This window comes from Grammomys surdaster, unplaced genomic scaffold (genome assembly GCF_004785775.1).
Source record: "Grammomys surdaster isolate TR1022 unplaced genomic scaffold, NIH_TR_1.0 164, whole genome shotgun sequence".
NCBI lineage: Eukaryota > Metazoa > Chordata > Mammalia > Rodentia > Muridae > Grammomys > Grammomys surdaster.
In genome coordinates this window covers 1,965,454-1,989,020 of record NW_021604612.1, presented here as the reverse complement: position 1 = coordinate 1,989,020, position 23,567 = coordinate 1,965,454, and the positions used below count along the sequence as shown (strand labels likewise).

The 23,567-nt window shown below is 51.1% G+C and overlaps 1 protein-coding gene across 3 annotated transcripts in view; it reads left to right on the top strand.

Annotated features, from left to right (window-relative positions):
* Positions 1 to 23,567, top strand: part of Ssh1 (slingshot protein phosphatase 1) — a 55,264-nt gene that overhangs the window by 12,736 nt on the left and 18,961 nt on the right. For 2 of the 3 annotated variants that reach the window (XM_028765515.1, XM_028765516.1), the window contains exons 3-7: positions 12,003 to 12,106; positions 16,219 to 16,283; positions 16,688 to 16,809; positions 22,181 to 22,249; positions 22,903 to 22,968. In XM_028765515.1, the coding sequence (XP_028621348.1) occupies positions 12,003 to 12,106; positions 16,219 to 16,283; positions 16,688 to 16,809; positions 22,181 to 22,249; positions 22,903 to 22,968 (426 nt within the window). Of the gene's footprint in view, positions 1 to 9,472; positions 9,544 to 12,002; positions 12,107 to 16,218; positions 16,284 to 16,687; positions 16,810 to 22,180; positions 22,250 to 22,902; positions 22,969 to 23,567 lie in introns of those variants that run through there. The other variant, XM_028765517.1, reaches the window with a different exon arrangement.

Here is a 23,567-nt window from a genome sequence, read left to right as displayed (position 1 = left end):
GAGAGAGAGAGAGAGAGAGAGAGAGAGAGAGAGAGAGAGAGAGAGAGAGGACAAATTGAAGGAGTCACTTCTCTCCTTCCACCATTGGGCCATTGGGTTCCAGGGATCTAACTCATGTCTTCCGAGACACACACACACACACACACACACACACACTCACCGGACCAAAATAAAACAAGGTTTTGAGAAGGTTAGGACTTGGAAAGGGGGGAAAATAAAGTTGGAACCTTACCAGAGGAACTCGGGACACGGATAGTTACAAGAGTTTGACATTGAATCAGACTACAAGTAGTCTGATCATCAGCGTGAAAGAGAAACATCCATTGTCTGGTATACGTAAAACCAGCAACCAGAGCACCGGGTATGACCCTCTGATCCCAGCTACTCAGGAGTCTGAGACAGGGGTGTCACTTGAACTCACGGGTTCAAGACTCCCCCCCCCCCAAACTTGGCAAAACCTGTGTCAAAACAAAAGCCAAGGCTGGTCAGGTTTGACCTTGAAAGAGCTCTTCCTCTCAAACACACCTGCAGATACCCATAGGGAGACCCAGGAGGAGGGACAAGCAAGCAGGTTGCCTTAGGTATGTGTCTTGAGTGCCGATGCTGCCTGCCCATCCTGCCAGTTAGCGGGGTAATCGCGGTCTTGGGAGGTGAGCGCAGCAGTAGTCGGTGCCAAAGCTGCAGTCTCCACAGATGTCATGTGTGGAGTGAGGAGATGCTTCCTGACTGACTCTAGAACCCTGCCCCTCACAATGGGAGGCTCAGCTTGGGCAGGTCAGGCTCCCATTGGCCCAAAAATGTGGTCTCAGAGCAGGAAAGTGATACAATTAGTTCTTAGGTGGACCAGGAAAGAGCCCCCTTAGATCAAGAAGCACCAGAAGAGCAGAGCTCCCTGGTCCAGCTTGTGTTCTGGAAAACATCTAGTGGAAAAGGGGAGCCCGAGACAGGAGGCCACTAAATGACCCAAACATTGGAAAGCAAAATTGTGAAATATGGCAATTAAAAACTGACAGTCTAGCCGGGCAGTGGTGGCTCACACCTTTAATCCCAGCACTTGGGAGGCAGAGGCAGGCGGATTTCTGAGTTCAAGAGTTCGAGGCTAGCCTGCTCTACAGAGTGAGTTCCAGGACAGCCAGAGCTATACAGAGAAACCCTGTCTTGAAAAAAAAACAAAAAAATTAATAAAAACTGACAGTCTAAAACAAACAAACTGACGGTCTGTATTGTGTGCATGCCTGTAGTCCCAGCCCTTAGGAGGTAGAGGCAGGAAAGTCAGGAGTTCAAGGCCAGCCTGTGCTGTATAGCGAGATGATGTTTCAGAAAACAAAACAGCAACAAAAAGAGTGACCCGGTGGATGGACCAGAGTGTGGCACAGCTGTAGAACTAGCTCGCTTCCAGCTGGTTCAGTACCAGTGTGGACGGGATGTGGAATCTGAGGCTTTCTTTTTAATTTTGAAATGATTTCATGCTTATAGAAAAGTTATTTCAGTGCTATCCTTCATAGAAGAGAATCCAGCTCAGACTTGCTCATTGTACTTAACATGTGCTTTCCGTCTGGAACATTCCACAGTCTTTGACTCTGATGACCTGGACACTTTGTATCCATCATTTGTTTTTGTTGTTGCTTTGCTTGTTTGTGTGAGACAGCATCTCAGTATGTAGCCCTGGATAGCTTGGGACTCCCAGACATCCTCCTGCCTCTGCATCATGAATGATGGAATTGATGGTGTGCTTGGCTAAGACCATCATTTAGTAATATGCCCTTTAAGTGAGTGTGTTAATAATTGCTCCTGACTAGTTACTGCTACAGCACGTGAGAGACTGAACCCTTGATGCATGGGTTGCTGGACACCCGTGCAAACCCTGGTGGTGGTGTCATTTGGTTTCTTTACCACTAAGCATATCCTGGGGTCGCTACTTTGAAATTATGTTAACATCCTGGCCTATCTAGGTACTTGCCAATTGAGTTGATTAGTTTATTTCATTCGTGAATGATGCTGGTTGTTTTGCTGGCTCCAGGCTTGCTATGTGTTGAAGGGTGACCTTGAACTCTGATCACCTCGGTTCCCTCACCCAAGTGCCAGGATTCCAGCTGTGGTATGCATCGCCACATCTGGCCCATGCAGGGCGGAGAGCTTCAGGATAGTTCAGCAAGTATTCTACCAACTGAGCTACATCCCCAGCCTCTGATGGGCTGATTAAATATCTATGTGGGCCTGTGTTTTTCCGTTTCGTGTTTCAGACCTGTTACTTATTTGCTAACTGGGATCCTTGGATGTATCTTGGACACTGCGTCCAATTATCTGTTAAAAGATACCGGCGATCTTTAACAATTCGCCACCAGTGGGCAAGGGAACAAGGCTTGGGGCTTTGACCTTGGACAAGGGACTGGTACAGAGAACTGTGGATCTCTGTTAGAGCAGCCATGGAAAGCTTCCGTGAGAAGGCCTGATTTCAGATGTTGAATACCACGTGTGGAGGCAGGCAAGGAGGCCGTGAGTAGAGGCCTGGAGTAGAAAAGTAGACAGGCTTCTGAGGACCACAGCAGAAGATGCCCTGGGGGGTGTGGGACATAACAAATCAGAGCCTGACTCCGAGCAGCTGGCACCGGGCACGGAACGACTAATTGTGGCTACTCTAGGTAGGTGGCTGGAGTTTTAGTTCTGGGTGGTGACACATGGTGAGAAGCTCTGGGGCTAAGGAAGAATGTCACCTGCAGAATCAGGAGCCCTGCAGCCTGGGTGCGGGGCCAGAGGCAGGCAGAATGCTTCCCCATCACGCTCTTGGGTTCTGTAGCGGGTTGAGTGGAGGGTGTGGTGCTAAGGGCCCAATGCAGAACTCACACGATCTCAGCAGGCAGCCTGCCACTGTCTCCTTTTTCCTTGAGACTCTATAGCCCTTGCTGGAACTTAAGTAGACCAGGCTGGCCTCAAACTCATGAGACCCCGCCTGCCTCTGCTTCCCACGTGTTGGGATCATAGGCACCACTGTGTACCACATGTTAATGAAATACCAATCCGGTTCCTTGTATGGTACACTTACACTGTGTAGTCAGTTCTTATGCTAGTGATGAAGGCCAGAGCCAGGTGGTCCTGGAGACAGAAGGAATGGATTTCTGGGATGGTTGTACGTTGGTGACTGGTGGCACGGGACTTTGTACCATAGGAAGCCACAGCTACTGGAAGAAGCTGAGATCACCCATTTTTGAAGATTTTTGAGTTGTTTCAGAAATACTGCTTTCACGTTCCTATTGATTCTGGCTGGCCGGGTCACTTCTGCTGCTGTAGAATCCCCACACAATGCAGCCTTTATACCTCAACCCTCTGTACGGAGGCTCCGGGCCTGGGGTACCCGATGAGGGAGGAGCTGCAGTAGCAGGCTGCCTACCAGCTCTTGAGAGTCGTGGATGGATTGCCTTAAGGTTTGCAGGTCTGTGCCCCTGCTCACTGGCGAACTTAACTAAGCAGAAACAAGTCTTGCTCTTGTGAGTTTGCTGATACCCTTAGATGCTGGCTCCTGCCGACTGGGTGTGAGGGAATGCTATGTGGCCGGCTTGAAGAAATGTCTCTGACTGTCTACAGTGCCTCTGGACATTCCTTCTCTCTGAGGGAAACCCACGCCTCCAGCCAAACAACACTCAGCCCTGCAGCAAAAGACATAAACAACTGGCCGGCCATGCCAGCTTCTTTCTGCCCATAACCCCTTTCCAGAGCACCATGCATTGTTGAAAACACCCGTGTTCCCTCTTTCAGGCAGCATTTAGAAGCATGAGTTGAAGGTGTGTTTTCTTACACCCTGAAGAAGGCGTTTGGAACCAGGAACGTTTTGTGTGGAGGCAGAAGATACAAGAACTGTCTAGGGTTTTCTGGGACATTGAACATCAGGAGAAACTGGGAAGAATTTTCCTCCACTTCACAGCCTTTCCCTCATCCGTCTCCAAATATCTCCGTCCTTCTCTGAGTCCTAAACTTCACTTTGCCAGGACTGGGGCCGTAAGGCTCTGGAAACCAGGCTAGACCAGCTGCAGATGGGGCAGCCCTGCCGGCCTGTGGGTGAAGCAGGAAGGATGTCGACCTTGGAGGCTTGCTTTATAACCTGCAACAGTTCATTCTTCCCTCATCATGGATCTTTTGTCAGGAGAATGGAATTGTAAGAATTAGGTGTAGCCGTGGAGAGGCGGGCTCTCTAGACTGTAAAGCACTCTTCACAGGCACCCTGAGTGCCTGTAGGGACCGTGCATTCGGGTGCTGAGGGAGACCTTCTTGTGCTGACAGATCGATGTCTGCACCACAGGCCAAACAAAGCTCTTAGCCTTTCTCATCCCACAGCTTGAGTTCGTGGGTTAACTCGGGTGATCAAGGTCTGAGAAGCAGTTTACGCTAACCAGGCTCTTAGAAGCATAACCTGCAGGTGTGCGGTTATGAAGCACTCAGTAACAGCTGGTTAGTCTGGGGGAACTCAAAGGCCCTCCTCTTGGGGCTATTGTCCACACCCATCTTCTGTTGTTTTTGAAACAAAATCAGAAAAGTTTGAGTCACCAAATGAAGACTCAGAAGGCAGAGGCTATAGTGAAAGCTTGCTAACTCAGAGTCAGAAAAAGCACCCAGCTGGCCTTCCTACTACACCGACCTCCCAGAAGGAAAAAGCCCCTTGCTCCCCCACGTCTTAAATCCCCCTTCAGCTCAAAACACCTCCTTTGTCTTTCCTGGGTTTTCTTTTCTTTTTAAAGATTTATTTGTAGCTATTTTTTGTTATTTTTGTAGCTGTCTTCAGAGACACCAGAAGAGAGCATCCAATCACATCACAGATGGTTGTGAGCCACCATATGGTTGCTGGGAATTGAACCCAGGACCTCTAGAAGAGCAGTCTGTGCTCTTAACCACTGAGCCACCTTCTGTGCTCTTAACCACTGAGCCACCTCTCCATCCAGCCCTTTCCCTGCCTGGTTTTCTTTCTTTCTTTCTTTCTTTTTTTTTTTTTTTTTTTGTTTTTTTTTTTTTTTTTGGTTTTTCAAGACAGGGTTTCTCTGTGTAGCCCTGGCTATCTTGGAACTCACTCTGTAGACCAGGCTGGCCTTGAACTCAGAAATCCGCCTGCCTCTGCCTCCCAAGTGCTGGGATTAAAGGCATGCCCCACCACTGCCCGGCTTCCCTGGTTTTCTTATGCTCACTCCCTGTCAGCTGGTTGCTGGCGCTACCTCTTGACCTATGGTTGACTGTATTCAGTCTTGTTTACAATATACAGAAAGGTATATGCCAGGGCTGAGCCACACCAGGACAACAAACAGGTTTTTCCAGTTCACAATCTCAGGATTCACACTGGGATCAGAGCTCCTGCACCAGTGTTCCCTGTGATGATAACTTTACAGCTCTGTAGCTTCTTTCTAGAATTACCTCCAGGTTCTCTGTTCCCTTGCCTCCGTCATCACTATGCCCAAAGCTAAATACAATCAAAGGTTAAATCAAACAGGGCGGTGGTGGCTTGCGCCTTTAACCCCAGCACTCAGGAGGCAGAGGTGGACAGACCTTTGAGGTTGAGGTTTGCCTGGTCTACAGACGGAGTTCCAGGATAGCCCAGGCTGTCATGGGGAAAATATTGAGTGTGAACCAGGTGTGGTGTAGTGGCCCAAGCATGGCATCTCAGTGTTTAGGAGGCAGGGGGATGGCAAAAGCCTGTTGAGGGGGAGTGAGAGATCCTGTCTCAAAAGCTTAGAAGAAAGTTGGTGAGCTCAATCCTGGGGCAAAGGTGTTTGCCATCCAGGTGGTGGGAAGAGAGAGCTCACTTCAGCCAGCTGTCCCCTGACCTCCACACATGAGCTGTGATGGCACACACATGTACATACACACACACACACACTAAGTACACGCACACAATTGCAAAACAGTTTAAGAAGATACCTCAGCTTTAAACAGTCCAGTCCATTGAGCACCTGCTCTTTAGAGAGCCCTATACTTTCTAGACTGTGCCCTTTTTTTTTTTGTGAGGTGACCTGTTTCAAAGAATTCCTAAAGTCATATATTTAAGTAGCTTTCCGTTCCCTGAGGTTTGGTCTGCCCCACAGTTCTGGGATGGATAAGGTGAGCCTCAGAAGGTCTCTGCCTTCTGACGTCCCTCTGCCAGAGCGTTATTTTTTGTCAGCAGCGGGACTTACCGAAGGTCCAGTCTGCTGTCACCGTGGTCAATCCCGTGTCATCTAGTGTCTGAGCTCCTCTAGCACTCAAGAATGCTTGGGACTAGCCGGGCGGTGGTGGCGCACGCCTTTAATCCCAGCACTTGGGAGGCAGAGGCAGGCGGATTTCTGAGTTCGAGGCCAGCCTGGTCTACAGAGTGAATTCCAGGACAGCCAGGGCTACACAGAGAAACCCTGTCTCGAAAGAAAAAAAAAAAGAATGCTTGGGACTCTGAATGCATTTGGCCAAAGATACGAGCGCACAGTTACTACTAAACTCTCTGTTCTGCTTCCAGAGAAGGTCATGTTATAGGCTGGGGTTGGAAGTGTGATGTGACCCCCTTCATTGCACCTAATGGGGCTCGTGGAAGCATTCTGTAGCTGAGCCTTCCCTGCCTGTCGTCGTTTCCCTGAGACACCCCCTTGTGCTTGCTGTGTGTTACGCATTTGGATGCTCAGAAGAAGGACTGGGACACATCTGTATCCTGGGTTCTTGGTGACACTGTTCCGGGCCGCCAGAGCTGGTGCGCACACAGGTGGCAGCTGTGCCCTAGTGTGGATTCTTCTGGAGAAGGAAGCCGCCAAGGGGTTGAGACGGCTGTGGGGCAGTGGGTGGGATTCAGTCCCAGCTGTGAGGCGTGCGTTCCTGAATGAGCAATCGTTTATACATCAGCTGAGTGAGAGCTCAGTGATTCACTTAGTGCTCTAGTGAGGACTCTGCACGATTACCCGGAGCTGAGAGAAGCTTCCAGACAAGGTCTCCCAGGGGCTCCTGCTCAGTGCTCCTTGGCCAGCAGCTGGCCCGGGTCTCCACTTCTTCCCGTGTCACACTCAATCTATAAACTAAGGCTCTCAGCACCTCCAGCCCTTTGGGGTCAGAGACTTGTTTTAGCTTTGCAGCCTGGCCTGCTGGGACACAGTCACCTTTCGAAGATCCTCACAGAAACACGCATGGTTCTTCCCACGTGCAGTGTCCCCAGCTGAGGGGACCACAGTGTCACCGGGCACCTCGAACAGCTATAAATGTGACTGAAGCAGCTTTTGAAAATGCCTTTTTGACTAAGTGTAAGCCGCCCACGGCCCCACTCGGTGGTATGGGTCGGGGTTTGAAAGAAAGCAACACCCTGGACATCCTCCCATATGTGGTTTTGACGCAGGATGGGGTCCTGGCCCTGAGGTGTGCCGCTCGGTGGCCAGCTGTTTTTCCTCCTGATTCCTCATGTACACCCATTGCTTGTTCCCAAGGCTGCAGTAAAGCCCGTGGGAGTGCCCTGACTGGAGGGCCTTCAGCTGCTTTGCTTTCTCTGAATGGACCCCTTTCATCAGGAAATGCTGGGACAAGGGCCTTTTTAAGCCATAATATCAGGAGGAAGACAAGTGCCACAAGAGCCACTTGCTCTCTGGGTGGGACCATCGTCTGAGGAGGGACAACACTGCCGCCCTGGAAAGCCCCAGTGCCTCTGACTGGCCTGGCCTGTGTCGTGTGGACGGCTGGGTCTCTTCGGAGACCGTCTGTTTCGGCAGGGTTTCTACAGATGTGACAGCCACTGCCATGGAACTTTTCTATCTCTCTGACTTCTGCGTCTTCCTTCGGCCAACCCGATACCTCTGCCGCTCAGAGGTTCCCAGCCCACATTAGTACGTAAGCCACATCGGACTTGTGCTCTCCCTGGGCTCCCCAGTCTGTGTGAGAGCCCGGGCCGTGGGGATTGAGGGTTGTGTTTGTCTTGCCTACTTCTAGAAACTGATCTTGCAAGGTTTTTCCAGAGGGCAGGAGAGGCTGCGTCTGAGAGCTTACTTGTGCTTTGGCGAGAAAAGCTTTGAGCAGGGCTGTGGGGAGGGGTTGCGATTGTTTCCTAGAGCAGTGAGGGGAAATACTTCCTCTGTCTGGGTCAGGCTTTCTGCAGCCCTTAGGACTCTAAAGCCTCACTATTTGGGATGGATGGTTGGTTGGTGGATTGGTATGCATCCATGGCCTGGGTACTAGAAATAGGTATGCGCCATTACTGACGTGGATGTCACGGAGGGCTGGGTGGGGGCAAGGAGTAGGGCACAGCTGAGGCCACAGACCGAGGCTTGGTCTCGGACTTCTTGGTAGGAGCTCAGTGTAGAAAACCAGGTGTTGCCTGTCCATTTCAGACAGCGCTTTTCAGCTACCTGTGGACACTGTTGGCTATCTATCACCCATGGCCCAGGCCACACACAGCCTAGAAGTCAAGCCTGGAAGCAAATGCTCCTCCATTTTGTTTCTGTTGATTCCTCACCTGACCATGCTCCAAAGTCTCCTGCCAGTCACACAGCATCTCAAGTCTCAGGCTGAGGGTCATTTTGGCCACTGGTGTTCTGATATTTCCCTGTATATTTCCAGGACACAGGGGACCTCACTGACCTCAGAGCAGTGGGGTTCCCGGCAGCATGCATGCTGGCTGTTGACAGGAACTGAGGTGGTTCCAGGACACTAATAGTCATAATCAGGGTTTCTATTGCTGCAGTGAAACATCATGACCAAGAAGCAAGCTGAGGAGGAAAGGGTTTATTCAGCTTACACTTCCACATCACTGTTCATCACTGAAGGAAGTCGGGACAGGAACTCACACAGGACAGGGACCTGGAGGCAGGAGCTGATGCAGAGGCCACAGAGGGGTGCTGCTTACTGGATTGCTTCCCCTGGCTTGCTCAGCTTTCTTTCTTATAGAACCCAAGACCACCAGCCCAGGGATGGCACCACCCACAGTGGGCAGGGCCCTCCCCTCTTGATCACTAGTTGAGAAAATGCCTTACAACTGGATCTCATGAAGGCGTTTTCTCAACTGAAGCTCCTTTTTCTGTGATAACTCCAGCTTGTGTCAAGTTGACACACAAAACCAGCCAGCACACTAACGAACAGCCATGGATGGAGGGGGAGGCCCCTTCTCCCCTTCCTTATCAGACAGAGGAACAGCTTCAGAGCGGGCCACAGGGTGAGCCCCGCCCACTCATTATCAACGTTCTCTTTTTTTCCTAAGGAAATGCAAGGGAAACCAAGGGGAATTTCTGCTCTTGGTTTCCAAGGCAAAGGTCACACTGTTCATGTCTGGCAGTTTCCAGAACGCTCTGGTTTCTGGTCAGCCAGAGTTCTTTTTTCTTTTTTTAAACTGTGAACAAAAGGAGTCAGTTGCTGCCTTGAGAATTACCCCTGGGCTGCTTTCGTCCACAGATGGCTGCTTTACGATCCCTGGGTCTGAGCCCTCGGAGATCAGGATGGTGATCAGAATCGGTCTGAAAGCTTCATTAAAATTTTGAGTAGGGAAGGGTTGGGCCAGCTCTTACCTACGCAGTGAGATATCTGCAGAGGGATTCCTGTCGGTCCGTAATCCTGGCTTCCTCAGTGCAGGTGTGTGACTGCGTGGGGTAGGATGGTGCAGCATGTGTGTGCAGGATCATAAGGAAGTTCGGTGTGGATCTGTGCTGGCCGGGTGTCACATGACCTGTTGTCAGGTTCTCTTGTTCAGAGGCCCGTCCTTGCTTTCGAGTCCAGCCGAGCTTTGTGCGTTCAGTTGAGGGGTCCTACCCAATTTCTTTTATGTTTTATTTTTTATTTTACATGCTTTGGTGTTTTGCCTGTATGTATGTCTTTGTAAGAGTGTCAGATCCCCCTGGAACTGGAGTTACAGAGATTTAGGAGCTGCTGTGTGGTTGCCGGGAATTGAAGTCAGGTCCTTTGGAAGAGCAGCCAGCGCTCTTAACTGCTGAGCCATCTCTCCCTTACCATGAGAACGTAGCCAGAAGTTCAGATTTTACAATGGACCCACCATCATAGAAAGCCAAGTTGTCTGAGAAGCCGCCGCAGGGTCCTTTTTAATTCTAAATGATCATGTTTAGTCACTGACCTTGGGCTCATCCAAGATGAGTTTGCCTTTTCAAACTGTAGATGGTGTCATCTATCTCTACAGGAATGAATCTTTTTTTAATTCCAAGGTTCTTAAAAAGTACCTTCAGGTTTTTGACCTTCAGGTCATCCAAGTTAGCCGCTTACTCAGGAGAGCAGTTTCTTATATAGCTCAGTAGTTTAACTAGGTCCTCTCACAGAACCAGTAAAAGCTAACACGGAGGCAGAGTGTGAATTAGACGTGTCTCTGAAAACCAAAAATAGCCATTTTGAAAAGTTGAGCCGGGCGGTGGTGGCGCACGCCTTTAATCCCAGCACTTGGGAGACAGAGACAGGCGGATTTCTGAGTTCCAGGCCAGCCTGGTCTACAGAGTTCCAGGACAGCCAGGGCTACACAGAGAAACCTTGTCTCGAAAAACCAAAAAAAAAAAAAAAGAAAAGAAAAGTTGATATGTGTTTGAAAACTCCAGAAACTGCTGAGAAGCTGTGAGAAGGTGGTTGTAGGCGGTCATTGTCTGCTCCAGTGCTGTGCCCGGGGATCGGCTCCCGGGTCTGTAGTAGGTTCTGAGTGCTTGGTAGTAGTTAAAAGCTGAGGTTTCTCTGAATGTCTGTACAAGCTGAAGGATCGTCTTAAGATGTACGCCATTGCCCTCAGAGACCAGATCTGAAACTAGAGTTACAGATGGTTGTGAGCCCTCCCCCCCACCCCACCCCCGTGTGGGAACTAGAAACTGAACCTGGGTCCTCTGGAAGAGCAGCCAGGGTTCTTAACCACCAAACCATCTCTCCAGCCCTGAAAGGAAAAAAGAAAAAAATTCTTAACCAAATTATAAGTAAAGAGTTGGAAGAATGTTTGTTGTTTGGTTGTTGTTTTGATCCTTTTCTGCCCGTGTGTGTGTGTGTGTGTGCGCGCAAGTGCCTGCCTGCCTGCCTGTCTGTGTGTATCTGTCTGCTTCAGTGTGTGTATATCTCCCCATCTCTGGGTGTGTATATGTCTGTCTGTCTCCCTCCCTGTCTGCCTGCCTGTGTGTATCTGTCTGCTTTTGTGTGTGTATCTTTCTGTCTGTCTGTCTGTCTGTCTGTCTGTCTGTCTGCCTGTCTCCCTCCCTGACTGTCTGTCTGCCTGTCTGTGTGTATCTGTCTGCCTCTGTGTGAATGCCTGTCTGTCTGTCTGTCTGTCTGTGACCCTAGGGATTGACCCTAGGGTCTTATGTATGTTAAATCTGTGCTCTACCACTGAGCTGTCTATCCGCAGATCTCCTTTTTCACTCTATTTGCTCAGGCTACCGTTGAGAGCAGTGAGACTCATAGGCCTGCCCTTCATTCTGACGTCTTAAGTCACAGGCTGAATATGAATATGAATATTTTTTTTGTTAGTTAAAATAACTGAGGTCAAAACCTCATCCTGCTGAAAAATTCTGTATGAGTGAGCTTGAGTTCGCTCACAGGAGTAGTGGACAGGGCATCCTGACCGACGGATGGTTATGGCTCCGCCCCCATCCCCCAGGCGATGTTCCTAAGGATGTAGACACCCTGGGAGACCATCTGTGTTTGCCTTCGAGGGTCTGCACCAGGAAGCAATGACGGGGCTGCAAAGTGTCTGGGAGGCAGCAAGTGGGAGTGGAGGGTCAGAAGCCAAGGCCAGAGAGTGCAAGTTCAGTGTGAGTCACACTGCCTTCTGCTGGGCTGGGGGGGGGGGGTCTCTGTGTTACACCAAGAGCCTTGCCTCGCTTATGCGGGAAGGCGCTACTGGCCTGGGGCAGCGCACCTGAACTGGGCGGGGATTGGGAGGGGTGTAGCATCCTGAGTTCCTGAGCACTGCAGCAGCAGCTGTGAGCATTTAATCCTGTTGTGTGTCTGTTCATCCCCCTTGCGTGTGGTCCGTCATTTGCCCTCCATAAATGTTCCCTCTGCGTCACATGCATCATGGCGCTCTAACGGTGCTCTGGTTTCCTTCTCCCCAGCTTGAGCGAGAGCTTTTTCATGGTGAAAGGAGCTGCCCTCTTCCTACAGCAGGGAAACAGCCCCCAGGGCCCGCGGAGTCTTCAGCATCCTCACAAGCATGCAGGTGACTATTGATGGGACCTTTTCTGTGCCACAGTGGGTGGGAAGTCGGTTGCCTGGTCTTAGGGCCGGGGAAGCAGTGCACCATGGGTTTGTAATGAGCGGCACAGCTGCTGGGGTGCAAGACTCCCTGTGGGTTCTCTATCAGTCAACTGAACATCTCAGCTTACGGTGCACTTTGGGCAAATGGCCCAGCTGTCACCTCCCAGAGTGTCTGTGTACTTAGGAACACTGGCTGGGGGCGGAGCTATTACTACCCTCAGTCAGGATGCCCTGTCCACTATGTGAGCAAATACATCACAGATATGAGCTGTCCCTTTGACGACAGCCTCCAGGTTCTTCGTACCTCACCTGAGCATCAGTGGGGTGACGTAATGGCCAAGTGCTCGTCTGGCAGGCTGTCTATCCTATATAACGGCTACCCGTTGGAAAAGACAGAAGAGAGATGAAGCATTGATATAAACAATAATGTAGGTCTGTAAACAAATGAGTAAAAGTACCTGTCAGGTACCAAGGCTGGTCTTCTTGACTGCTTGACTCCAGAAATGAAGGCAGATTGAGAGTGGAACTCAGGAGGCGCCTGTGCACAAAGGGTCCTCTGTAACATGTCCTGGCCCGTGGGGACCAGCTCCCAGCTTCTCAGGGGAGCTGTTGGGGTCTGAATGTCCACATGGTAGGGAGGCCCCTCTGCCTTTCAAAAGAGCCTGGGTAAGATTCACAAAGCAACTAGACATTTCCTCAGCCTGAGATAATTATGTTTTCCCCCTTGGCCTCCGCTCACCCAGCTTCGTGTCAGGTCTAACTGCCCGAGGTATAGCTTCACACCTTGTAGTTCGTGGCAAGCTCCAGAGCTCTGCCTGTGTCTACACATACTGATCCTGACAGCCAAGATTCAGGCCTGTCGTCCTCTAAGAAAGTCTCCTCATCCTGCACAAGGAGACATTGTGGTGCGTGAAAACAGTGTTTGATCTGGAGCAGGCTGGTAGTTAGTCTGTGAGTCCAGCACTGGAGTGTGGGATGGAAGCAGGAACATCCTATGTTCAGGGCCAGCCTAGGCTACATAGTATATAGTTCAGGATACTGATGTTACTTAGTGAAACCATTCTGTTAACAAACAAACAAACAAATGCTTTGCTTTGGAGCCAGCCTGGCTTCTGTAAGTCTGGTTCCGTGACTTCCAAACCTTGGTCTTCTAATATTAGCAGCAGGTATCCGATGCCTCGGATAATATGGAAATTAGTAATTATGAGTGTGGTCAGGCATGGTGGCTCACACCTGTAATCCCAGCCCTATGAATCTGGGGCTAGGAACTAGTGAGTTCAAGGGCAGCCTGAAACTACACAGCAAGACCCTGCTTCAAAAAGCAAAGCAACCAAATTAAATCAAAAATAGTTATCAAAGCTCTGGGGAGCACAGTTGATAAAGCACTCCCTTTAAGAGTAGGACCTGAGTTCGAATCCCAGAGACCCACACAGAAAAGGCCAGGTGTGGCAGAGCACATCTGTAAGCCCGTGGTGGAGACAGGTGGATCCTGAGACCTCGCTGGCCAGCTAACCTAGCTAATGATCTCCCAGGCCAGTGAGCAAGCCTGTCTCGGACAAAAGGTGAAAGTCCCTTTGTGAGCCAAGGTTGTCCTCCACATACAGGTACACACATACACATGTGCACACGTGCACACATCACGTGCCAGCCTTTCTAGTGTGTAGTGTATGTGACTTCAAGTGTGATAAATTAAGCAGCCGTCAGTTCCACATCTGCTGGTGTCTGTAATGGGTGTGAAATGTATCCCTACTGTGAGTGAGTTTGGCCTGCAAGTGGGAAGAAGCTACTTTGTATCGGACCCTGGGAAAACCGGTCTGTGTTTTCCTTGAATGCACACAGCCAGGAAGGTGGTCACTGGCTGGCTTGAGATGACCCACAAAGAACTTCACTGTGTTCCCTTTTCCTATTGCCCCCTTCGCCACCGTGGAGAGTGGACAGAGGTTAATTCTGTGGGGTTAGGTCAGATACAGCCAGTCTAGTCAGTGAAGGGACCTCCCCCACCTCCACTGCCCGCACACCAGCCTCTGGCCCCTGACCAGTGCGTGGATGTCAGGCTGGGATACGTGCAGTTTATGTGCAGACCACCTCTCTCCTTTGGGCATTTATCAGGCATGGGGCTGGGGGTTACTTTCATCTCTTGACACTTGGGGTGGACGGTGGGAGGACCCAGGCAAACAGAGAACCATATCTTGGTGGCTGTGTGGCGCCACAGCATTGGGGACATGGTAGGTCCTGAAGGCAGAGCAGGGAATTCCTAATGTGAGCTGCTATCTCCAGAGCAATCTGACAATGGCGGCGGCAGCAGCAGCAGCAGCAGCAGCAGCGACGGAGGCTGTGTTCTGCCTCTCTTGTCTGTGTTTTGTGGATCTTCTTAACTTAAGGTGGGCTGTCCCTTCCTGACAAGAGGGGCAGCATCGCACCTCCATACCGTAAAAGAACCATGTACTTTCGCAGCAGGCATGGTAGTTGTGGTTTTCTGGGGGATCTGCTTCTGTGTGCAGCGCAGTCCTCCCAGAGTTCCCAGCGTGTGTGTAGAGGGTGTTTCAGGGTCGGCTTGTTACTTTGTCTCAGGTTTTTGGAATGCTGGGCTGTATACATACTAGGCAAGTGTTGCAGGGAGGAGCCATACCTTCAGCTCCCTGTAGGGGAATCAAAACAAAAGAAAAGGGATAATTGAATTCCTTTGGGCAACCGTTGAGAAGGATAGTTCTATTGGGTTATTAGTCACACATTCATCCTGGTGAGCTTCTTCACAGTGAGCCTTTCCTCAGAGGGCTCCTAGGCCTCGGGGCGTGGAAAGGCAGGACTGGGGTGCTACATCCTCCTTTATGGCAATACCATAAGAAACTCAAACCCTACCCTAAGAGAGTTGTGAGCTTGAAACCAGGCTGGGCTGTATAAACTCTATCCAAAAAAAGGGGGATTGGAATGGGTCTGGAGAGAGAGCACTGTGGTTAAAAGTGCACATGGCTTTTGCAGAGGACCCAAATTCAGTTTTCAGTATCTTCGTGAGGCAACTCCAGTTCTAGGGGAACTAACCCCCTCTTCTGGACTCTACAGGCAACTACATGTAAACTTACACAATATCCTTACCACATGCATGTATACTTTTTTTTTTTTGGTTTTTCGAGACAGGGTTTCTCTGTGTAGCCCTGGCTGTCCTGGAACTCACTCTGTAGACCAGGCTGGCCTCGAACTCAGAGATCCTCCTGGCTCTGCCTCCCAAGTGCTGGGATTAAAGGCGTGTGCCACTACTGCCCAGCCACATTTTTTTTTTTTTAAGTGTTAAAAAATGACTTTCTGGGGGCTGGAGAGATGGCTCAGCTGTTAAGAACACTGACTGCTCTTCCAGAGGTCCTGAGTTCAATTCCCAGCAACCACATGGTGGCTCATGACCATCTGTAATGGGATCCGACGCCCTCTTCTGGTGTGTCTGAAGACATTACAGTGTCCTCATATATATAAAATGAATAAATCTTTAAAAACATGGCTGGGAATGGTGGTGTGCACCCATAGTCCTGGACCCCAGGAGGCTGCAGCAGGAGGATTGCCACTTTAGATTATTATCTTTTTTACTCGTCTTAGCAATGAAGAAAACAGAGAACACACCAGTAATTTCCTTTTTGTGAAAAGATAATAATAGATTGCTTTTTCTCCTCAAATAGTTTCTGTGGACACCCAGTACACAGCTGTTATCTGTGGTCAGGTAGATTTCCCCCATCCCCCACATACACTCCCCATGTGCAGAAGTAACATCTGGCTCGTGTGGAAAACGCCCAACCAAGAGTTTGAAGAGGATTCGGTCCTTTTCCTCGCTGTTCAGCCCGTGGGACACGCCTCCCTGCAGCCACGACTGTTGTTTCTGCCTCCCCGTCTTGCCAAGGAATGCTTGCTCTGTATGATAGATAACAGGCTCCTGGGGCCCGCGTTTCCCGAAGTCTTGGTTGAAAGCATCATTGTACAGCCCAGGCCGTTGGATTGAGCCTTCCATGGTGTGGTGTGGTTTGGTTTGGTTTGGTTTTTCTAAGGAAGGAGGCGAGTAGGCACTTAAACCTCTTCTCATCGGCCCCTCAGGTGACCTGCCTCAGCACCTGCAAGTGATGATCAACCTCCTGCGCTGTGAAGACAGAATCAAGCTGGTGAGAGTGGAGGGCGTGGCGCTGAGGGCAGCAGGAACCTTCTCTCACACTGTTGACCAAAGCCAGGGCACTGGAGCACTGCTCGATGCTAGACGCTTCACCGGGATGCGTGACACCCTGGGTTCTATGCCTAGCTCCCCAAAGGGCCCAGAAGAGAAGTGTGTCAGATCTCTGTGGCATCCCTGCTAATCGTGAATCTTGCCTGAACGTTCCGCCTGTGCCCCGACTGCGCACGGTTGGCTGTCCCCTCGGTGTCAAGCACACATATTCTCTACTGCTTCTCACAAGCGCTTGGCCTCCATTTCTTCCCTGATTTGAGGGTGGGGGTCAAGAACTAAAGCCGTTGGTCTTGGTTTGGGGGACGGAGGAAAGGAACAAACTAGTGAGGTGACCTGTGTTTGCAGGCCGTGCGCCTAGAGAGCGTCTGGACCGACCGTGTCCGCTACATGGTTGTGGTGTACACCAGCGGGCGCCAGGACACCGAGGAGAACATCTTGCTGGGAGTTGACTTTTCCAGTAAGGAGAGGTGAGTCTCAGGGATGGTAGTTCCTGTCAGAGCAGATGGGTCACTGTTGGCCAGAGGTTTTCCTGGTGTCCTGGGGTGAGTCCCTACAGAAGAGAGGGTTGGGGGTTTGGGGGAGCACCAAGACTCTGGGGATAGGGCATGTCTTCCCAGCCGTTAGTTTCCTGCCGCCGTGAGCCAGCTGGAGAATGCCTAGCACTCAGAGCTTCAGAAGAGGAAGCATGTGACCGCCTTCTGTTGTCATAGCAAAATACTCGAGTAGTTTATAAAGGAAACGTGTTTATTTGGTCCCGCTGTGTCAGAGCGTGCAAAGCAAATGTGAGGCCTCTATCTGGCCACGTGGATGACGTCATGGTGCTGGGAGCATGTGCAGAAGAGGTCACGTGGCGGAACAGGAAGCCAGCTGCAGTGGTGGCTTAGGTTTAGCCAGCATTCGCCCCTTCTGAGGGTGCAACCTGGTACCAGGTCTCAGCTCATAAATATACCACCTCCTCAAATGGTGCAGATCTGGGGACCCAGGTTCTTTTTTTTTTGGGGGGGGGGGTTTCGAGACAGGGTTTCTCTGTGTAGTCCTGGCTGTCCTGGAACTCACTCTGTAGACCAGGCTGGCCTCCAACTCAGAAATCTGCCTGCCTCTGCCTCCCAAGTGCTGGGATTAAAGGCGTGCGCCACCACTGCCCGGCTGGGACCCAGGTTCTAGACGTGAACAGATTTGAGGGATCACAGCTGTGAAGGCATCATCCTGTACAGGAATGTTTCCTGAAGGGTGTCAGGAGTCAGCCAGGAGGACACCCCCGCACCCCCAGCCACAGGCAGACAGCCCGTGTAGGAGGATGTGTCTAACGGGCCATGAGGCACCTGCTACTGTGGTGAGCTTCTACGGAGTGCCTGTTTTGGAAGTTTGTTTGATTGTTTTATTTATTTATTCTTTTCCAAGATAGGGTTTCTCTGTATAGCCCTGGTCATCCTGGAAAACCCACTCTGTAGACAGGGTGCACACAGAGACGTATCTGCCTCTGCCTCCCAAGTGCTGGCATTAAAGGTGTGAGACACCACCACCACCATCAGCACCGCTGGGCGCAGCTGTTTGTTTTTGACAGGTCCTTGTGTGAAAACCTTAAGGCTTGCAGTTTCCCAAGCCTGGAGGTCAAGTATATTCCATTGTGACCCTACCGTGGTGTGATGGGAGCCGTGTGTGGGAACTTGTTGCAAACCCTAGATCTCTCAGAGCAGACGCTCTGTTCTCTACCCGTGACCCTACTCGTCAATAAGCGGATGGGTTTTCCGAGGACCCTGTGTAGGAGGCCACAGGCTAGACCGCAGGTCAGCAGAGATACTTCAGCACGTGTTCAACTTAGCACAGAGGATTGTGTCACCGCCAGGGAGGCAAGAGGCTTAGCAGTGACACGTGCCAGGTTTCTGGGATAGTACAAGCAGGTGGGTGGTGCCCGGGCGCGTTTTAAGGTCCAGGAGGCAGCACGGTGAGGTCAGGGGTGCACAGGGCGGCAGGTGCTTCAGGCGGAGTCAACAGGAAGAAGAAAAGTCCCGGAGATCACATGACCGCAGCTGGGTCTCCCTGTGATTAAGCTGCTGTGTCATAGGCTGGTGACCGAGACTTGGATGATAGATGTGAATACAGAGTCGGGGATGATTCATTTGGTGACTCCTCTTCCCCTGCCCCCTGGCATCGTGAGAAAGTTGGCTGTGGCACCAGGAAGGGGGAAGAGCTGCGTCAGTGGCTTTGTGTGCTGGGGAATGGTCTGAAAGAACTACTGGTGTCCTCAGAAGGGCTGCTGCTGTCCTGTGGAAAGAAGGTTTGTCGTTGAGGCACCGCCAGGAGGGGGCTCACAGAAGTGGGAGGGACCCTCACAGAAGTGGGAGGGGCCATCATAGTGAGGCGCATGCGTGAGTGCCTACGTAATACGTATGTGCGTATGTGCGTATGCATAACTTGTTATCCCCCTGCTTCAGCTTTTCGAGTATTATGTCTACAGGCACGTGCCTCCATGCCCAGGCCAAGGCGTTAATGTTTTACATGTCACAGGTTTTCAGATGCTGGCCCAGCTCTGTAGGAATCTCCCAGGGACAGGAATTTTTCTAACCTCACAGAGATGGTTTGGGTAACCTAGTCCCGAACAGGGTGTTGTGTATGAGGGGGGACTGTCTTCTGTAACCTGTACCCTCTTTTTTGACCCTGACTGTAGAAGCTTCGTAGGAGTCACGTCTCCTCTGGTCACCGCTGTTGTGTTACAGAGCAGAGCACGGTTCTCTCACTAGGTTCATCCTGGGCTGTGTCATGGAGTCCCCTTGCAGTGGTGGCTTGTGTAGACTCCAGCATCTCCCAAGGTCGATCGTGTGCAGCCAGGGGAGGGAGGAACGGCTAAAATCCCAGGTGCCAATGTCCTGATCCTCCCCGGAGAGTTCTCGGTACTGAAACCTGGGGCTGCCACTGTGACGCTCTGTTCTGTGGCACAGGGGCAGAGTCCAAGAGTAGCTTTTTGTGACCGGAGGCCACAGTGCGGGAGAGCACCCTGTGTCTCTCCTGGTATTTGCTGTTCTCCTGTGTGTCTCTTGATTGTTCACTCACTCGGGGACTTGTCCTGTGTGCACTCACTAGCCGGCTCACGCTGGGAGTGTAGCCCAGGAGATGTGTCCTCTGCTGGTGCAGTGCAAGGTCATAGAAGGTCATTACACAATGTTCATTTGCACGCATTGAATGCTTCCCGCTGTACTCTAAGGGCTTCCACCCTCGATCCGGCCCACTTTGATATGTCCTGCTGTTCCTGGCCACCCCTCGGCTCTCTAGCTGAGAGCTGCGGTTCTCACAGGTCCCGCTCTCCCTGTGGTCTTCTCCCCTCTGCTGCGAGTTCTGCACTCAGGCCAGTGTCTCCCTATTGAGACCCTGAGCTAGAGCCACAGCCTGGCTACAGGACCAACCTCAGGGCATTTGTAGATTAGAGCAATGGCTGCTCGTCCAGAGGCTCCAAGTTCAGTTCCCAGCGCATGGCTATTCACAACAGCCTCTAACCTTAGTCCCGTGGGGTCTGATGCCCTCTGCTGGTGTGCAGACAGAACATCTATCCCTAGAAGATAAGTAAGCAATTAAAGTAAAATGTAACGAAAATAGAATGATCCAGAAGTTGGCGAGTAACTGACTAACTTTTATGCCGAGGTAACCGGGATGCATGTTCTCCGAGGGGACATCTCATTGGGGAGGGGTGGATCGGGACAGAACTGGCCTTCACGACCCTTGAGCACCAGGATCCTATTGTCCCTGGGACTCCCCAGCAACCACTGCCCCAGCAACATAAAGAGTCGCAGTTTTCCTAAATTTTGGCCTTGAGATTTTGGGTTGGAGGGGTTAGTAAGTGTTGCCCCCCCCCCCCCGAAAATATTCTCATGAGTTCCCAGGGAGAGAACATAGAGGGACCCATGTAGAAAGTCTGTGTTGAAGCTGTGGTGGCTCCTGGCTTCTCCTTAGGCCTCGGGGCTGATCTGAGGTTAAGTTTTGCTTATGGTTCAGGTCCGCTCTGAGCACCGTGACTGTGTATACCACCCTCTGTCTGCCCATCAGTTTGTTTGTGTGTGTGTGTGTGTTTTTAATGTGTAAAGCCCTACCAAAGCGGGTTCTGCTCACAAGCCTGTGTCTCCTGCTTACACCTCCAGGCTGGCCCAGGTTCAGCTGGCTTCTTTGTTCTTGACCACAGGGACTTAAAACCTGCTCCCTTCCCCCACACTTGCTCCCACCCGTCCCTTCAGCATCATGTGTCACCCGTGAAGATGCAGTTTCCCTAACTCCACTTCCTGTGTGTGTGTCCCCAGGACCCGCCTCCTTCACTGTCCAACTTCATTTGAGTTCTATGGGAATGTCAGAGTTACATGCCATCACATGGTAATGACAGCCATGGAGATGGTCATGAATTCATGAAATTATTCTTCGTCACGGTCACAGGGTGTACTGAGCCCTAGTCCTCCAGAGACACCAGTCCACTAGCATGCCAGTCACCAGCTTCTTCCAAGTTGCTGTGTCTAAAAGAAGTCAGCTCTGTGAGGCTCAACACACGTCTCCGTAAAAGAAGTAGAGCGAGCCCTTTACAGATGCACAGACCAGCAAGAGGGAAAGCGGGGGGATTTGCCAGCCCAGAAGCTCAGTCCAGTTTAACCTGGAAGCCTTAGACCAGTGATTCTCAACCTTCCTTATGCTACAACCCTCGAATATATAGCTCCTCTTGTTGTGGTACCTCCCCCCCACCATAAAATGATTTTCACTGCTACTTTGTAACTGTGATTTTGCTACTGTTAGGAACCGTGATATAAGTATCTGTGTCTTCCAATGGTCTTTTGAGGTCCCGACCCACAGGTTGAGAACCACTGCCTTAAAACTTCCTTCCCCATGCATGCTGAAAGGCAGGATAGCAAGAGGTAGGCGGTCTCTCTGGAGTGGGAGTCACCCGGGCACAGGAGGGAGTAACATTACCCCCCCCATCCTCCTACCCTCCCCCACAACTACCTCAGTGCCCAGAGCCTGTAAACCACATGGCAAAGATAGAAGCTCAGAATTCCTGAGGGCTGTGGTGTTGCTCGAGCACAATTACTGCAGTTTCTCAAGAGCCAGTTCTTAAATGCCTGGAGAGTTTCATCACGATCTGAGGGACCCTCTGATAAGGCTCTGTTACAGTGGCGCCAGTGTATCGGGTCTCCGTTATGATGGGCAAAACAGAACTGGATTGAGCTTGTTTGTGAAGTGGCAGCAGCACAAAAGGTAGACCAGAGAGACGGACAGACAGACAGTCTGACTGAGCAGTGGAGCTGTGGGGACCTCCTATCTCCTGTGACCCAGGACAAGAAGCCTGGCATCGGCTGTCACTACTTGCCTGCTCTCTACAGTTGAGTGTGGCACTCTACCAAGTCACCCCACTCTTGTGGGGGGAGGGGCACTGGGATCAGCTGCCCGTCCCCAGTACCCCAAGTTTTTTTTTGTTTGTTTGTTTTGGTTTTTGGTTTTTGGTTTTTCGAGACAAGGTTTCTCTGTGTAGCCCTGGCTGTCCTGGAACTCACTCTGTAGACCAGGCTGTCCTCGAACTCAGAAATCTACCTGCCTCTGCCTCCCAAGTGCTGGAATTAAAGGCGTGTGCCACCACCACCCAGCTGAGCTTCTGTAATTGTAGAGTTATGGCCATCCCTGGTCTGTGTCTCTAGAATCCATCCGTGAGTGGACAGTGCCCAGACAGACTGGGAGCCGCTCCCCACCACAGACCCCAAAGCTGGTGCCAGGCCAGCAGGTTGTGGCCTGGACCTGGTAGAGAAGACACTGAGGGAAGCCGGCATGCACAGGGGCAGACACTGACTCGAATGTCTTCTCTTCCCCACCCAGCAAAAGCTGCACCATCGGGATGGTTCTTCGACTCTGGAGCGACACCAAGATCCATCTTGATGGGGATGGGTATGGACAACCCTTTGAGAGGTTCTTTTTTTTGGGGGGGGGGGTCTGGAGAGATGGCTCAGGAGTTCAGAGCAAGGGCTGCTCCTGCAGAAGATGTGGGTTTGGTTCCTAGCACCCATCATGGCAGCTCACAGCCCCCTTCCTACACCCTCTGTTGGCCTCTGTGTGTGACAGGCAGACACAGTCGTGCATGCACATAAAATACACATCATTTCCCTGTGTCCCAAAGCACCAATAGGGTCCACATCCTTGGATAATCTTGTGTGGCGGACTGATCACTTCAGTGGTGTCCCTGTCTGTTTAGACCCATAGGAAAGCTATTCTTTGTATTCTTCAGGGATTTAGCTCCTGAAGTATGAAGGCAGGGGTGTCACACTAGTCTGTTACTATGGCTGTGTTGCTTGTTTACTCAGGATCCCCGCCCTGGTGGGGTAGGGGGGGAGGCAGACTGTGACTCAGAATGCACAGGTGAGGGAGACACCACAGGGTAATTTACTCTTGGGGTACCAAGGATGCAGCTGGCAGACAGCCAGGCTCCAGGCCCTGGTTCTTATCTGGACATCAGAAGGCATGCTGGTCCTGAGTCTGGGGAGGGGCTGCACTCAGAGTCTGAAGTGAGTTCTCACTTTGTCTCTCCTGTTTTCCATCCTCAGCGGGTTCAGTGTGAGCACAGCAGGGAGGATGCACATATTCAAGCCGGTGTCTGTCCAGGCCATGTGGTAAGTGGGTTTTTTTTTGGGGGGGGGGGGGTTGAACTCATTAGAGATATTTTCCAGAATGAATAGAAAAGCCGACTATAGCTGGGCAGTACTCGAGAGGCAGAGGCAGGTGGGTCGCTGTGAGTTCTAGTCCAGTCTGGTCTACATAATGGTTTACCTAGGACAGCCGGGGCTGCACAGAGAAACCCTTTCTCAAAAAAATAAAAAATTTGTATTTGGAAGCTAAGTGTTCACGTGTGGGTGCATGGGTGCGTGCATGCCTGTTCAGACGCAAATCTTCCATAACTAGCCTCCTTAGCTGTCTGGAGATGTCTAACTCTGGGTCGTGCAGCTAACCCTCTCTTGTCCACTGACAGAACTTCTCATCATCCCAACAGGAAGTCCCTTCTTTATTCCGCTGGTCCCAGAAGATTCTGTGCTTTCTGTTACTATCAAACCCCGGTCTAGGAACCTCTGAGAGCATTCACCCTGCTGTTTGTCCTTCTGCATCCCTCTCCTGAGGTGATGCTCAGGCTTGCCCATGTTGAGCGCCAGACTCTTTCACGGAGTGTTCTACCCTATTCGGTTTTTTATTGTTGTTGTTGTTGTTATTAAAGATT